Here is a 17,110-nt window from a genome sequence, read left to right on the forward strand (position 1 = left end):
TTTTCCATCCTTTCACTCTTAGTCTGTGTGAATCTTTATGGGTGAGGTGGGTCTCTTGTAGGCAGCATATAGTTGGGTCCTCCTTTTTGATCCAGTCAGCCAGTCTGTGTCTTTTAATTGGGGAATTTAAGCCTTTTACATTAAGAGTTGTTATTGAAAGGTGTTGATTTATTCCTAGCATTTTATTGGTTGTTTGGTTGAAAAATATTCTCTCATTCTTTTCATTTTCTTAATGGCATCATTTGATAAATATTCTCAATATAGAAAGACCAATTAGCCAGTTTTTTCTTTATGGTTATTCTTACTTCTATGTTTTATTCTAAAAGATTTATTGTTTTGTTTTTCAAGTCTAGATATGCCATCAATTTGGAGTTAATTTTTATGTACGAAGTGAAGTAAGGGTCAAGACATTTTTCCTTAAGGATAACCGGTTGACCCTTTATTGGGTTCTTTAATGGTACTTCTTTGTTTGCGATTACCTAATTCTTCTTATACTTAAAAGATAAAGAAAATTGAGGCTTAACCTAGGTAATATTCCCAAGATCACATAGCTATCATTTGACAGGTGTATAACATGATCAGATTTATGTTTAAGAACAATAACTTTGACTAAAATGTAGAGGATGAAATGGGAGGTAGTTAATAGATCTGACAGATATTTAGAAGGCTAACTTTAAATGTTTTTAGGTAGTTTACAGAAGCTCAGTGGTGCCATTAACCAGTTAGGAATTGCAAGAAAATAAGTGAACAATTGAACAATTATATGCTCAGTGGTTAAAAATATGCCAGGCACTGCACTCAGTTCTGAAATAACAATGTTATTCTTAAGGAGCTTGCAGTTCTATGGGAGCAGATAATTAAATATGCAATTGCAATAATGTATGATATGTGCTATATTAAAGGAGGTATAGGATGTTATTGGAGCACAAAGGAGGGTTGCCTTACTTAGTCTGGGGTTCAGGGAGGACATCTACAGAAGACTCTGGCAGAAGGATAATAGTAATTTACCAAGTAAAGAAGAGCAGATGGAGAATTTTTGAGGGAGAAGGAATAGCATATGCAAAGACAGACAGAAAGTGAGGGAGAGATGGTATGTTCTAAGAATTAAAAGAAGTTCAGTTTTGCTTGAACATAGAGAGAAGAACACTGAGGAGAGGTGAAAGTTCATGAAACATGAGGCTGAAGAGTTATGTAGACTCTAATCTTGGACAACTTTGCAAGTCATTTTAAGCAGTTTGCAAATTATCCCAAGAGCAGGGGAAACTCCTTAAGAAAACTTTTTTTTTTCATAATGGGAAAGTAGCAGGATAATAATATGGTATAAGTTAAAATAGTGAGTGAAAGAAATATATCTTACTTGCTAGATTTAGATGTCATGCTACCGTAAAATGACCAAGAGAGAAATCTGGGATGAGTCTATAGATTTGGATTCACCAGTTTATTGGTGACTCAATGAAACAATGAGAGTTGATGAGATCACCTTAGGAGATAATACTGGAATCTTAGGTGGTTGTCATTTTGTGGAAGGATATTAATATCGGGTCAAAGGGTTTGCATTATAGTTGTAAAGTTAAATAAGTTTCTGAATAGTTGGTGATGATGAAGACCATGAATTAGGAAGATTAATCTGGAAGAGGTAGCAGACTATAGAATTAGGAAAAGTTCAGAGACTATGAAACCACTTAGAACATTATTGTAACTTCCAAGCTGAAAAACTGTAAGAGCTACAATCTGGATAGTAGCAGAGAACAAAAGACAAGGGATGACCTTTAGAATCAAACAGATCTGGGTTCAAATCCCATCTCAAACACTAATGTTCATATTGTTTACCGTTATCTAGAAGTGTAGGCACTTATATATTTGTTGAATGAATGAATGAAGCTATCTCTGTTAATTCTAAGACTAGATAGCCTACTCTAAAATATAAACTCTAATTCCAGTTCTAGTTCTGAAAACAAATGCAAATAATATTGTCCCAAAGAATACAAGTAAAAATAAAAAGTGTAAAATATACAGATAAAATAACAGATTTTGGTCTCATATAAGAAGTTTCTGACAGCCACAACTAGATTCCTGCAGGAGGTGGTGAGCTCCCAATTACTAACGGTGTTCAAGAAAGGATAAATAACAGTCTATTATGGATATTTCAGAGAATATTCAAGCAACGAGTATTGAAATAGATGCTTTTAGTTCTGTGAGATTTGATCATTGTGTTAATGTATCTTTAAGCATTATTTGGTAGGTTAGAAACTGTGAAATCCAGCCAATAACTGGAGTCAAGATCATTATTTCTGGTGAGAGTATGGCTTAATTGATTACAAAGAGACAGTGTGTTTGGTTTATAACATGTTCTGGAGGTTTGTCTAAAGAGATTTTGTTTCAACACTAAACATTTATTGGTTAGGTAAAGATGATGCAAGCATGTTTTTGTTATTACATATTTGTCATTCCTCTAGTGAGTAGCATATACATATGACAAGGTGCTGAACTCCAGTATTTCTGAATCATTGGTGTGATAGTGAGAACAGTATTGTTTTTAAAAAATGACAGAACTTCTTTTCTGTAGTTCTAAGAGTAGAAGCTGCCATCTGTTTTGGGGGTAGACTCACTCTTTTGGGAAGAACTGTAATGAAGGTTGCTTTTAGATTTGTACCCATATATTCTTATTGGGTTAATTCTCAGGCTTGTAGAAGAAATGAATAGGCCTCAGCAATGTGGTAGTCAGCCAGGATCTAAAGGGAGAAATGGCTTTAAGACACCCTCGTAAGAAAGCGTGTCTAGTAGATCCTAAGAGCAGTGATATTCAATATTAAAAGATTTTCTCCACTGCATAAATTTATCTTATTTTCAGGGTAAATATTCTGTTAAACACGACAGTCTCTTGAATATGTTTAAAAGTACTTTTATATACCTGTTGGGGGGCAAAATGAACTGTAGAAAGCTTAAATAGGATGGAGAGGTAATTATAATATTATCAGTGAAAAATGGTACAGAAGCACAGTATAGCATGCTAATGGAAAAATGACCATAAGAAAATGTAAAAATTCCTTAGGAATATTTTGCAAGGGATATAAACTTTGTGTGTTAATGCAAGATAAAGGTTGGATTTTTGTAATTTGGTGAGTAAAGGAAGGGATGACTCCAGAATGCTAGAGAATTTGGGACTACTTGTGATTCTTTACTTGAAAAGTATGAGTTTCTTTGAGATAAAGGGAGAAAATGAGAGAGCAAGAGAAAGAAAGAAATGGAAACAGAGAATCAAAGATGAGAGAGATATGGAAAGACACATATAGAACGATTTAGGAAAAGGGAAGTACAGAGGAAAAATTAGAGCTCGGAGCTAGTGAGGGATAGACGGAGGTGAGATAAGGTAAGGAAATGCATTAGTTAGGATTTACATGGTTGTAAGCTACAGAAAACAACTCAAACAATTTTTTAAAAGGAACTTCATTGGCTCACATAACTGAAAAGTCCAACCGTGAATATCTTTAGACCCAGCTTGATCTGAAAGTTAAAAGGACATCAGGCACACTTTATTTTCTTCCTTCAGCTCTTCTTCCCTCTTTGTTGATGTCATTCTTAGTCTAGCTCTTCCCACAAATTGGCAAAAATGGCCAAGAGAAGACACACACATTCTACCAGTTTAGAGACCCTTGAGGAAAGAGTAATTCTTTTTGCAATTATGTCTGATTAGCATGGTTTAAGTCGCGTGTTAATCTGAAAAAATCACTGTGGCTAGGGGGATGTTTACTTTTCATAGTGTTTCATGCTTACCATCAATCCAGACAGTGGGATCAGTCCCACTAGCAAAATATAGACTGAGAAAGGGAGACTGGTGATTCCTTAAAATGAACAGAGGCATCCTTTTACCGGAAGAGGAGATGCTGGGAAGACCAAAATAGTAGATATATACCTCAAGGAAAGTGAGAAAGAAGACAGGGAAGAAAGAGAAAAAAGAGAAAGAAAGGAGGGAGGAGAGAGAGCAAAAAGTACTCATCATGAACAGCATCTATTATGATCTCTGTGAGACCAAGAAGCAGAGCTGCATATTACTAGAAAGCCTGCTGAAAAGATGTGATGTGAAAAGGTTTACATGAACATTTTCTGTTGTGAAAATGAAAGTCCCATATTTGGCTTTGCATACACAAAGCTGTCATGATACTGGGTTCCAAAACTTTATCTTTGAATACCCAAAACAAATCTTTTACTCAAATGTAGATACCACATGCCTTGAGAGAGTTCATATTTTCCGTGAGTACAGGTATCCACTGAGGATTTTCTCCACATCCTCTTTGACCTCCTTATTTCTCAGGCTGTAGATGATGGGGTTCAACACTGGGGTTACCACTCCATAAGAGAGCCCAATGATTTTATCATATGTCTTTGTGTCCTTTGACTTGGGCTTCATGCACATAAAAGGGGCTGAACCATAGAATAAGATGACCACAGCCAGGTGAGCTGAACAGGTGGAAAAGGCTTTCTTTCTCCTCTCAGCAGAATTAATTCTCAGGATGGAAGAGAGAATGAAAATATAGGAGATAAAAATTAATAGCAGAGGAATTATCAATAAAACAATACTTGCCACTGTCATGATAAGCATGTTCATGGAGATATCTGAGCATATGAGTTTAAGAAGAGCCAGGATCTCACAGGTAAGATGATCAATGACATTATTTCCACAGAAAGGCAACACCATTGTCAGGACTGTTTGCATCAGGGAGTTCAGACAGCCGAGGATCCAGGACCACGCAGCCATATGCACATATAGCGCCTTGTTCATGATGATGGGGTACTTCAGTGGGTTGCAGATGGCCATATACCGGTCACAGGCCATCACAGCCAGGAGGACACACTCAGTGGAGCCCAAGCCAAGGGAGACAACCATTTGCAGAGCACAGCCAAAGAAGGAGATAGATTTTCTCTCAGACAGAAATATAACAAGCATCGGAGGAATGGATGATGATGTGTAACAGATGTCCCAGAATGAGAGGTTTCGAAGGAAGAAGTACATGGGAGTGTGGAGGTGAGAATCCAGGATGCTGATGAGGATGAGGAAGCTGTTTCCTAGGATGCTTATCACGTACATGATGAGGCAGAGCAGGAACAAAAAAAGCTGGAGCTCTGGGTATTGGGAAAGCCCCACCAGAAAGAATTTGGTCATGGCAGAGTAATTCCCCATCTCCATGTGTCTGTGTCACCTGCAGAATTCATAAGGAAATGATTGAGGGAAATTTAAATTCACAATTCAGTTTTAAAAATCACTTTAACTTGCATTATTTTGTTTGTTTTTTAGAACTGCTTTGGGGATCAAGAAGGAAATGGATATAACTTTAATTTGATTGAGGATGAATTCGAAGCACTTAGAGATTCAAAACTCTGCAGGACCATGCAGTAGCAGAGGCAAGGCTACCAGTAACCCCAGAAATTGTTCTATAAAATGCCAGTCTTCTAATAAAATAACAGATAGGAACAACATAATCCCAAACATAGATACAGAACAAACTCATTAGTAAGGAATATTCTGAAATAAAGGGTGTTCTATGTAAAACATCATATACAATCAGCAACATACTAGTTTGCATGTGACGTTGGATAAGTTTCTTAACTTTCTGAGCCTCAGCTGGTTCATAGTAAAACATGGGAAAGAAATGACTCTTTGGCAATTCATCATATTAAATTCAAGAAAATATCTAAGGTGCCTGTCATAATACGTGGTTATGACAGAGTTACCATATGTATCTGTAATTATAATATATTTTATAATTATATCTTTGACTATAATCATTAGATCTCTTGACTGGCTCAGAAAAAAAAATTATGTAGTGCGTTTAAGGTGATGGTGCTAAAGTTTGAGGTTATAATGGACAGACATTGAATATTTTCTCTTCTTATGTTGGCACTTATTTGTTCTTTCAAGGATGCATCCAGGGGTATTCTGGAAACATTTGAGATTGGTACCCTGGAGCTTCCAGTTGCTAAGGAGCCTGGATTCCCAATAAGTTCAGTTTTTTCCAGAATCTGGAATTCCCTCTTCTTTAGTATAGGTCACCTTCATAACTTTTGTATTCCTCTAATTTCTCTAAGTCCTCTCTTCTTTTTTTGTCACCAAACTTCTAGATGCATATTAATATTATTTTACTTAGTACCTAATGATAATAATTTTTTTTCTCAATCTTTACAGCTCATACCTTGGAAAGCATCTCCAGGATTTCCATACTATTTTTATTTTATAGCAAAGAATCTTCTGATAATGCATATAATAAATGTGATTATAACAGTGCTTGTCAGAATGTTTTCAATGAATGTTGGTAAGTATTAGTGTGGCTGGGCCAATGACACCTAGTTAATATTTACTGAGAACTAACTCTGTGCCAGGCACTGTTATAAACACTTTACACGTATTAACTCATTTAATATTCACTGCAACTTATGAGATAAGTGCATTTTATAGTGGAGCAAATAGATAAAGAAAAGTTAAAAGTAGCTTTCCCAAAGTCACATAGCTAAAAGCAGGATTTAAAAACTGGCAGTCTGAATCCAGAGTTAGCCCACTTGATACAACATGATAGAATCTTTTCCAGATCCTCTCTTTACCTCTATAAATACTACACAGTCTTTAGGAGTGTTGGGATTAACGTTCTTGCCTTACTTGCTCTTTCCAATCCACACCGATCTTTCCATTTTATATGTTCCTACTATACGCAGTGTAACTATCATTTGAAAACTCAGCCAGGCTCTAATTGTTTCATATTTGTCTGACATGACGCCCAAGTGAGACTGTAGATTTTTTGATGCAAGGACTGTGCCTTATACTTTTTTGTATTACTGTCATAGATTGTATTCATGGGACTAGGGCTAAAGAGATAGGAAATTTCTTTCTTATCCTATCCTCAACCCACAACCAACCATTTTCTCTACCTTTCTGCTTCCCAAGAGAACCAAGGCATGGTCTTTGGCTTATTCTTTGTCTGGTCACGTAGGACAGTCCTCCTGGCTTCTCCATTACCTTTCTATAGTTTTTGTCTTCCTCTTTGTGAGTCATTACCTAGACAGTGGTTTGGAGAGATATTTAAAAAAGAGATGATGGTACCCATAACTTAGTATCTTAGAAAAGATTTTCTTCTTCTTGAGTGTCCCTGCTTATCTCTGTTCACATTGGCACATGGACTTGTTCCAGTAAAAGTGTGAGTTGAGGCAGTTTTGATTTGGCTGAGCACAGCTGTTCTGAAGTAGAAGGATGAGGAGGAGGAAGAAACGAGGTAGGTGGGGGAGAGAAGGAGCCTCTTTTTACTGTTACAAAAGAGCACTAAACTTAGCATTTGCATCTTGGGAGAGGGAATGTTAAGGAGAAAGGGATGAAGAAGAAGTGGCTCTTTGTCTCAGTTCAAAAAAAGTCCCAGGGCGGCCATTTTTCTAGCATCTAGGGCAAAAAAAAAAAAAAAAAAAAAAGAAAGCAGAAGTAGTTAATCCTCTTATCATGAATTATCCCATCATAAAAGTCCCAGTTTAACCTCCCCATCTTCTTTCATGCCATTTCTGTATTTTCCCACTCCATGACTATGTCAAGGGAGAAGTTATTGGGGGAGGGTTTTCTCCTTGATAATCTTCATCAGTCTTGCCTAAAGCCAGTCCAGTAGCACAATACAACCTAAGGCAAAACTGAGGACTTGCTATGTAACATGGCTTCGAGAAAATTCTTCTCCAACTGAATTGCCACTTCTAAATCTCTCTAGTACGGAAATTCTACTGACCCTTCCTCCTCATGCCGTGCAATTGCTATGCTGAACTCTTTTTCATCTACCCCAAACACTGCACACTTTCTAATGCTTTTGCATACACTCTTATCTTAAACTGAAAGGATGGAAGGAACCCTCCCAGTCATTTATTAACGTTTTCTAGGAAACCTTCCTAAATGTCTAGTTCAAGTGGGATATCCGTTTTATATGCTTCCACAGAACTGTGTTTCTCTCTCACATAGAATCCATTATTTATTCATTTATTCAGTGCTTAGCATGGAAGATACTATAGTAGTTACTAGAGATCCAACTGGGAGAAAGATGGATACTGACCCTCAAAATTGTCACCAGACACAGATTATTTAGGAGAGAGTTATTTCATATTTTTAAGAAAGAAATAATTTCTGTGTTTAGGAAAGGGTTTAATGTCCAAATAATTATGGCACACTTTGCAAATAACTTTATCCAATGAAAATAGCTCTTACACCCCAAATTGTCAAAGATAGAATAAAACTATGATTCAACCTCATTTGAATATATATGTAAAATTATAAACAAATACATTCAAACCAAATCTAACTGTGTATTAAAGTAATATCATCAATGCAGAGCATTCCTAATTAATGTTTGGAAATCTATCAATATAATGTACCAAACAATAGGTAAATGGGAAAATAAATCTATATGATCATCTAGTTAGTTATAAAAAATTATTTGATAGACTACAATTCTTTCTTGATAAAAGCTCTTAGTTATCTGGACATGGGCCAATTTGATTTTAAATGATGAAACTCTAGAGGTATTTTCCTACTAATCACTGAAAGATTGTCGTCATCATCATCATCATCATCATTTAACATTATTTTTTTGAAATATCCACCCAATAGACAGTTGTAATTTTTTCCCCTCTAGAATACTGAAAATATGGTATGTGGTGATGGGGCATGTTACGGTGTGTGAGAAAACATACCTTCATTTGTTATACCATTGAAAATTACAATCTTGGAGAAGACTTAAAGACTAGAGAAAATGTTCATCTTATATTGTTATGTGGTGGAAGCAGGTTTCATGGCAGCATATAATCACAATTTTGTATACATGTAGTGGGAAGAAAGTGCACCACATATTACTTATGTTTTTCTTGGACAGATTTAGTTTGAGGCATTTTAAATTTTCTTAATCTTTTTAATGTTTTCCAAATTTTATTCAATGAATTTCCAATTTCTGACTGTAAAAAACAGAAAAAAAAATTTAATAGGGAACAGCTCTTGGGCAAAGTTTGGCATCTTTGTATTCTTTCTAATGATTAGAAAATCACCAGGAAGTCAAAAATATCTAGTCATTTGTCAGCCCCAGCTGTCTTTAAAACTCAAGAAGGGAAAAGAATAGTCAATGGATAGACATTTTCTGTTGCTTTATTATATAGACTAATTTATGCCATTTAATATTCCAGTTTTAACCAATCAATCTCACAAATGTATCCACACTGAGCAGACATACTGACATGGCCCCAATTCTTGCAAAAGGTTCTAGAGCCCACCATTTAGAATGTGACCTGGGTTAGCAGTACAGACAGGATGCACTTTCCGTACTAGCAGTATCACACAGTAAAATAAACAACAGAGGAGATATCTGGTGATTAAGAGATACCATGGGGAAACAACAGGAGCTTCTTTCTCTCTGTCCAAAAGGAAGGTAAAGTTTCAATTTCTTGGTTCCTCGAGCTTTGTCCATCTCCCCAAAAGCCCTGTCCTTAGATTGTTTTTTACTACTGGGCACCATCTATGGAAGGAAATAAAACTCTGAGACTCATGTGCATACACCTGTCTTCTACTTGTATTTGCCAACATACGTGAGTCTGTGAAACATACAAATTGAGCTGGCATTTCATATTTTGCCCAAGGAGCCTCTTGAATCAGGCTGTGCCATAGCCATCCTTAAAGGTTTCCTCAGGGGAAAATTCCCAGCACCAAGTATTTCCTTCTAGTTCCAGAGTCATCTAGTTTCCTCTATTGTTTATAAAGCATCTTTGTTCTTCACAAAATGAGTTATTCCTCACAGGAGATTCCCATTGCTTGTCTGAATAAATAAGCCCCTGTGAGCCCCAAAAGGAACTAATAGTGAATAAGACAGGACAAATGAAGGCAAAGACAAAAAGCAAAGCCCTCTTTTCCTTTTTCTGCTTGAGAATTATCCTGGGTTTTCTCACTAACATTCCTGTGTGGAAGTCAAGTGCAATTTTAGCTCTTATCTATAAGTGGGAACTTCTATCTGAGCAACTGCTGGCATTGATTCCCCAGAACATTCTGCATGCTCTGACCATCCCTGAGGCTGTGCTGTGGAAACCTGCTGTGCCCCAATCCTCTTGCTCCTTTGTCCTGACTGCTGATGAGGCTTGTTTATGAAAAAGTACTATGTTTTAATGCAGAGAGTCAGAGTATTGGAATGAGTAGGACTGAAGCCATGTTGGGACCTAACCCTGCCTGGGCTGCAGAGGAGGGGAGGATTTTGAAAAGGACAGCTTTTCTCTCTACTCTTTTTTCCCATTCCCTGATTTTCTTATCTTGCTCGCTAAATAGGAAAACAAGGCCGAGAAGCTAATTAGTACTTTGCAAAGCTAATTCTTTCTTTGAGACTTGTAGAGTTTTGAGAAATGATCAAGGCTAAATGATTGGAAGATGACCTTGGGCACCAGCCAAGTACACCGGCACAAATGAAGACCTTGCAGGGTCCTGAGATAACAGCTCAGAAGATGAGAACAGAAAAGAGATGAGGCCTTGGTGAGACCTCATACCTGACCCATAGAAATGGACCCCTCATAACTCACATCTCCTTCTCTCCTGCTTTTCATCTCCCACCTTACATTCTTTCAACCCCTCCTTTAAAAACCCCTCAGTAGATCTAAGTCTTTGAGATGGGATAGCCTACCATCTCCTTCAGCTGAATACATCTGCTTTTCTAACACCAACCATTTGACTTCTGAGTTTTTTTTTTTCTTTCCTTCTCAAGGGGGTGGGCAGCCAGACCTGAGTTTAGTAACAGGAGGACCTAGAGTTCAGTCTTGGTTCTGTGGCATATTAGCTGTCAAGACTTTGGGCAAGACACTTAACCTCTCTGGGCATGATATGCTAACATTACAGATGACATAATAGTACCTGTTTTATAGAATTACTGTGAAGATTAATGTAACATGTGGTAGTTCTTGGCACAGAGTTATTAACACATGTTAATTTAATCTGGACTCTCAGGCATTTTTTTCCCTTTTTCATCATAAGAAGAAATGAATAATTTAAAATGTATTCATAGCTATTCAATATATTTCCTTGATTAAATAATTCTTTTTGTCCATATTTCTTTTTCATTATTTTATTTAGAACTTTTTCTTTCTTTTTTTTTTTTTGTCTTTTTGTGACTGGTAAGGGGATCGCAACCCTTGGTCATGTAGCCTGCACTGCGCTCAGCCAGTGAGCGCACCGTCCATTCCTATATAGGATCCAAACCTGCGGCGGGAGTGCCGCTGCGCTCCCAAGTGCTGCACTCTCCCGAGTGCACCACGGGCCAGTCCTAGAACTTTTTCAATTAAAACAACAACAAAAGAAAGACTGAGGAAATTGGTCTATGGTTTAATTAACAATAAGGTACCAATGTTAATTTCTTATTCTTGATAATTGTGCTATGGTTGTATAAGACATTAACATAAGTGGAGTGAGAGATATAAGAAAACTCAACTAATTTTGTGACTTTTCTGAAAGTTTAAAATAAGTTCAAAATAAAATTTTTAAAAATATAAAAAATAAATTATTCACAATTTATCAATTCCTTTTCTTTTCTTTCTGAAACTAATCTTTACAACCCTGCCTCAATGCTTCCTATTCGATTCTTAGTGTAGGATTCTTACCTTCTCCACACACGGCAGGTAGGTAGCATGTTCTGTTGGGACTTCAGTTTCTAAAAAGGAATATCGATTTAGACACAAGCACATTCATTGCCATGTATCACTCCTTTCTTTAGTATTTTACCAACTCCTTTGTGTCCAGATACTAAATTCATTATGGTTGCACTTCCTCAAGCTAGTTGACATCTTAGCCATTTTCTTTTTGAACTGTTGCTATGCAATGGGGCCCACAGTTAAGAATCCCACTGTTCCAGATTACTATGGATAGTGTCAAGGGGAACAGACCAGAGGAAAGGCTGTCATCTCTGCTCAAATGTTATGTTTTGAATTTGTATCAGTAGTGTGGGAAAATAACCTAAATGATTCATTTCAAGAATAGCTTAACAAGGGTTGCTTGACTAACTTGCGGTGTGATAACCCCTGAACGTATACTTTCCCAAGGATGACTTCTCAAGATGGTGCCTGGTCACCTTGTTCTTTTTTGCTTCATGGTTCTTCTTCCTCCTCAGGACTTCTGGTGGGCCTTTTTCATGGGCTTCTCCTGAGCCCACCCCTTTCCACCAGAGGGAAGGGGACAATAAATACCTTATAGAGAAGTAAGAAAATTTAGGCAGTGTCTGGGAAGATTGTACAGTCCGTAGTACTCAGCCAATGAGGAACTGGGGGAGGGACTTGTGCACTAGGGAATAAATTGCTCAATGTAACTATTTCTGGCATGCCTGCCCAACAGACACCTGATCTTGAAAAACTGCCATTAAATTCTCTCTTTGCCGTAACTCGTGTCTCTGTGTCCATCCTTTGGCATTGGACAGATGATGGCAGTGCTCACAAGTAGAAAATAATATAAGTGTACTCCAACCTCTGGGCCCTAAAAATTTCCAGAGGACCCATCAGTAACTCTGGTAGCCAATTTAAATTCTTCTTTGCTTTCTTCAAAGGGATTTTGTAATCCAAGAAGTAATTTAAAGTGGTGTTTTTAGGAAAAATAAGTTCTATTGACTTACACTTGAGCTAGGCAGCTATAATTAATATTAACTTACTGCATGTTATCAAATGGCTAGTGGGGAGGAGATTGAATGTCCTCAACACCATGAAATGTTTATATTTTGTAATGATGAATATGCTAATTGTACTGATTTGATCATCACACATTGTACACAGGAATTGATATTCAACTCTGTACCCTAAGAATAAGTACATTCAATTACGTTTCAATAAAAAAAATCCCAAAAACAAAACAATAAATAAACTGTGAAAGGTAGTAGCTCTCAAAGCTTTAGGGATAATGTCCCAGAGAACTAATTATACATAATTTACTCAACAGTAATTTATTTTTTTTTAAAAAGCAAACGTTTCTTGGTTAAATAAATAATCCATACTTATTACAGAAAATCTGGGAAATTTGGAAAAGTCCAAATGAAGAAGTTAAATTCATTCATAATTTCAGACATAGTAACTATTAGTATTTTAATATCTTCATATGCATATTGAATATAATAAAAAAGACACCCCAGTTTTCTCCTATGGTATTCTCAATACAGAACACTCAGTCAACATTTCTCTTCTGACACCACATGTGGTTTCCCCCGCCAAATCAAGGAATTCTCAGATACCAGCTGAGTGTCCTATATACAATTCAATTCTGACACTATATACCTGGAGTTAGCATCAGATCCCACAGGTGAAGGGCTCTTGCCTTCCACTTGAGATGCCAATCACAAGCCTGGGCCTTAGGTATTTTTGTCCAGTGGCCTCTGAATTGCGGATTCTCATCAACCCCTCCTTGGGTTTTGTCATTTGTTAGAATGACTCAAATAACTCAGGGAAACAGTTTACTTATGTTTATTATAAGAGCATATAACTCAGGAACACCTAGATGAAAGAGATGCATAATGCAAGATATAGGGAAAGGGACATGGGGTTTCCATGCTCTTTTGGAGTGCACCACACTTCACGTGTTCAGCAATCCAGAATCACTTTGAATCCTGTCCTTTGGGTTTTCATGGAGATGTTATTACTTTGGCATAATTGATGAAATCACTGGCCATTGGTTATCAACTGAACCTTTAGCCCCTCTCACCTCCCTGGTGGTAGGAGAAAGGGAGAGGGGAAAGTTTTCTGCATTTCTACCTGTGATTGGATTGTGTAAAATTGAATTTATTTTTTCCCTAAAAGATTAAGATAATTCATTGTGAAGACATTGGCTGGAGTATTTTAAAATTTTTTAGAGCAGTTTTAGGTTTACAAAAGCTTTCAGCTTTTCCCCATTCAGGATGATATTGGTGATTGGTTTGTCATATATGGCTTTTATTATGTTGAGTTATTTTCCTTTTATACCAAATTTGCTGAGAGCCTTTTTCATGAAGGGTTTTTTAATTTTGTCAAATGATTTTCTGCATCTATTGAGATAATCACATGGTTTTTGTTCTTGATTTTGTTGATGTGGTGTATCACATTTATCAACTTGTGTGTGTTGAACCATCCTTGTCTCCTAAGGATGAATCCCACCTGATCATGATATATAAGTTTTTTGATATGTTGTATTCTGATTGCTAATATTTTGTTGATGATTTTTGCATCTATGTTCATCAGATATATTGGCCTGTAGTTTTCTTTTTTTGTTGTTGTATCTTTGTTTGGTTTTGGTATGAAGGTTATGCTGGCCTCATAGAATGAGTTTGGGAGAGTGGTCTCTGTTTCAATTTTTTGGAATAGTTTGAAGAGAATTGACATTAATTCCTCTTTAAAGGTTTGGTAGAATTCAGCAGTAAAGCCATCTGGTCCTGGGCTTTTATTTGTTGGAAGACTGCTAATTACTGCTTCCATCTCAAGCTTGTGATTGGTCTGTTCAGGTTCAAATTTTTTTGCATAGAGTTGTTTGTAATAGTCTGTAATTACTCTTTATATTTCTGTGGTATCAGTTGTAATGTCTCCTTTGTCATTTCTAATTTTTGTTATATGGGTCTTCTCTTTTCCTTCTTTCTTTCCCTTTTTTTTTTTTTGTTAACCTAGCTAATGGTTTGTCTATTTTATCTATCTTCTACAAAACCAAGTTTTTGTTTCATTGATCTTTTGTGTCATTTTTTGGGTCTCTACATCATTTGGTTCTGCTCTGACCTTAATAATTTCTTTCCATCTACTAACTTTGAGAGTGGATTTTTCTTGTTTTTCTAGTTTTTTGAAGCATAGCATTAGGTTGTTTATTTGAAATCTCTCTCTCTTTTTTGATGTAATCATTTATTGCAATAAACTTCCTTCTTAGTACTGCTTTTGCAGCATCCTTAGGTTTTGATAAGATGTGTCTTTATTTTCACTGGTTTTAAGAAATTTTTTGATTTCTTGTTTAGTTTTTCTTGGACCTATTTGCCATTCAGGAGCCTGTTATTTAATTTACATGTATTTTTATGGCGTCTCAAATTTTGCTTGTTATTAATTTCTCATTTTAATCCGTTGTGGTCTGAAAAAATACTTGAGATGATTTTAATATTTTAAATTTGGTGAGAATTGATTTCTCACCTAACTTGTTGTCTATCCTGGAGAATGTTCCATGTGCTGATGAGAAGAAGATATATTCTGTAGTTGTTGGATGAAGTGTTCTGTAGATATCTGCCAGGTTCAATTGGTCTAAAATGTAGTATAAATCCTTTGTTTCTCCATTGATTCATTGCTTGGATTATCTGTCCAGTGCTGATAGAGGGGTGTTCAGGGCCCCTGCTATTATAATTTGTTTGGGTCTATCTCTTTCTTTGTGTCTAATAGTGTTTGCTTTATATATCTGGGTGCTCTGCTGTTAGGTGCATATTTATTTATGGTTGTTATGTCTTCTTGGTGGATAGATCCCTTTGTCATTATATAGTGGCCTTCTTTGTCTGTTTTTATGGATTTTGGTTTAAAGTTTATTTTATCCAATATAAGAAAGCTACTTCTGCTTATTTTTGGTTTCCATTTGTGTGGTATATCTTTTTCCATCCCTCCACTGCTAGTCTGTGTGTGTCTTTACAGATGAGGTAAATCTCTTGAAGACAGCATATAGTTGGATTTAGCTTTTTAATCCAATCCATGAGTCTGTGTCTTTTGAGTGAGAAGTTTAATCTATTTACATTTAGGGTTGTTATTGAGAGGTATTCTCTTACTACTGGCATTTTATCACTTTTTGTTTAGATTTTTTCAATATCTTTTTTTTCTTTCTTCCCCTTTTACTATTCGTCTTCAATAGATGAATTGTTTGTTGGTTTTTTGAGGTGGTAGTATTTAGTTTCTTTTTTCTTTCTCATTTGCATTTGTGTTTTACCAGTGTTTTTCTTGTATATTCATGGTAGTGATTATTGTTTTTCAGATTCCAGATGCAGGACTTCCTTGAAGATTTCTTGCATGGCTGGTAGTATGGCAGTGAGTTCCTGCAGCTTTTGTTTGTCTGGGAAATACACTATTTCTTCCTCATTTCTGAAGGGTAGACTTGCTGGGTACAGTATTCTTGGTTGGCAGTTTTTTTCTTTTAGTATTTGAATATGTCATCCCATTTTCTTCTGTCCTGTAGAGTTTCAGCTGAGAAGTCTACTGTTAGTCTGATGGGGTCTCCTTTATGAGTGACTTGATGCTTTTCTCTTGCTGCTTTTGGGATTCTCTCTTTATCTTTGAGCTTTGCCAGTTTGCCTATAATGTGTCTTGGAGAGGATATTTTAAGATTGCATCTGTTTTGGAATCTTTGAGCTTCCTCGATCTAAGGTCTTTGTTTCTGCCTATACCCAGAAACTCTTCCATTATTATTTCATTGAATAGATTTTCAATGCCTTTAACATTCTCCTCCTTTTCTGGAACACCCATGATTTGGATGTTTGTACACTTAAGGTTGTCTGCTAGCTTTCTTAGATTTTATGGTTATTTAAAATTTGTTTTTTTCCTTTTTTTTTTTTCCCAACTGGGTTGTATCATAAAGGCTGTCTTCAAGATCAGAAACTCTTTCTTCTGCTTGCTCTAATCTGTTGCTTAAGCTCTTGGTTGTGTTTATTATTTTTTTCTTTCTTCATTGTGTTGTCTGAGTCTTCTGTTATCTCATTGAGTTTCCTTAAGATGTTACTTGGAATTCCTTCTCAGTCATTTCAAGGGTTTCCTATTCTGTCAGCTCTGGTACTCAAGAATTACTCTCTCTCTTTGGCAATGTCATATTTTCTTGGGTTTAATTTTTTTTTTTTTGTATTTCTAGTATCTCTATGTTGATTTCTAGACATCTGGTAGATCAGTTGCTTCTTCTATTACTCTGGAATGTAGTTTGAGGAGAAAGACTTTCTCTTCTTTTTCCAGGCTCCTTTGGTGACTCTCCTTGTGTCAATGCAGTTGAATATGCCACAGGCCACTTGCATGGTCTTTGTGGCTGCTACTGTGGCAGCAAGCTGTCCTTGTGGCAGTAGAAGCTGTGGGGGTGGCTCTTGTGGACCACCTCTGTGGAAGCAGTGTTAAGCCTCCCTGTCCTGGTGGTGGC

At 36.5% G+C, this 17,110-nt stretch overlaps 1 protein-coding gene across 1 annotated transcript; it reads right to left on the reverse strand.

The window, feature by feature from the left end:
* Positions 1-4,240: 4,240 nt before the first annotated feature.
* Positions 4,241-5,185, reverse strand: LOC134366012 (olfactory receptor 13D1-like). The gene has a single exon (XM_063082424.1). It carries the CDS (start codon positions 5,183-5,185, stop codon positions 4,241-4,243), a length of 945 nt encoding a protein of 314 aa, XP_062938494.1.
* Positions 5,186-17,110: the final 11,925 nt, after the last annotated feature.

Source organism: Cynocephalus volans, chromosome 17 (genome assembly GCF_027409185.1).
Source record: "Cynocephalus volans isolate mCynVol1 chromosome 17, mCynVol1.pri, whole genome shotgun sequence".
NCBI classification, from domain to species: Eukaryota; Metazoa; Chordata; class Mammalia; order Dermoptera; family Cynocephalidae; genus Cynocephalus; species Cynocephalus volans.

Bases quoted from the DNA above. Each gene is read 5' to 3' on its own strand.
- LOC134366012 (XM_063082424.1), bottom strand. From the start codon at position 5,185: ATGGAGATGGGGAATTACTCTGCCATGACCAAATTCTTTCTGGTGGGG.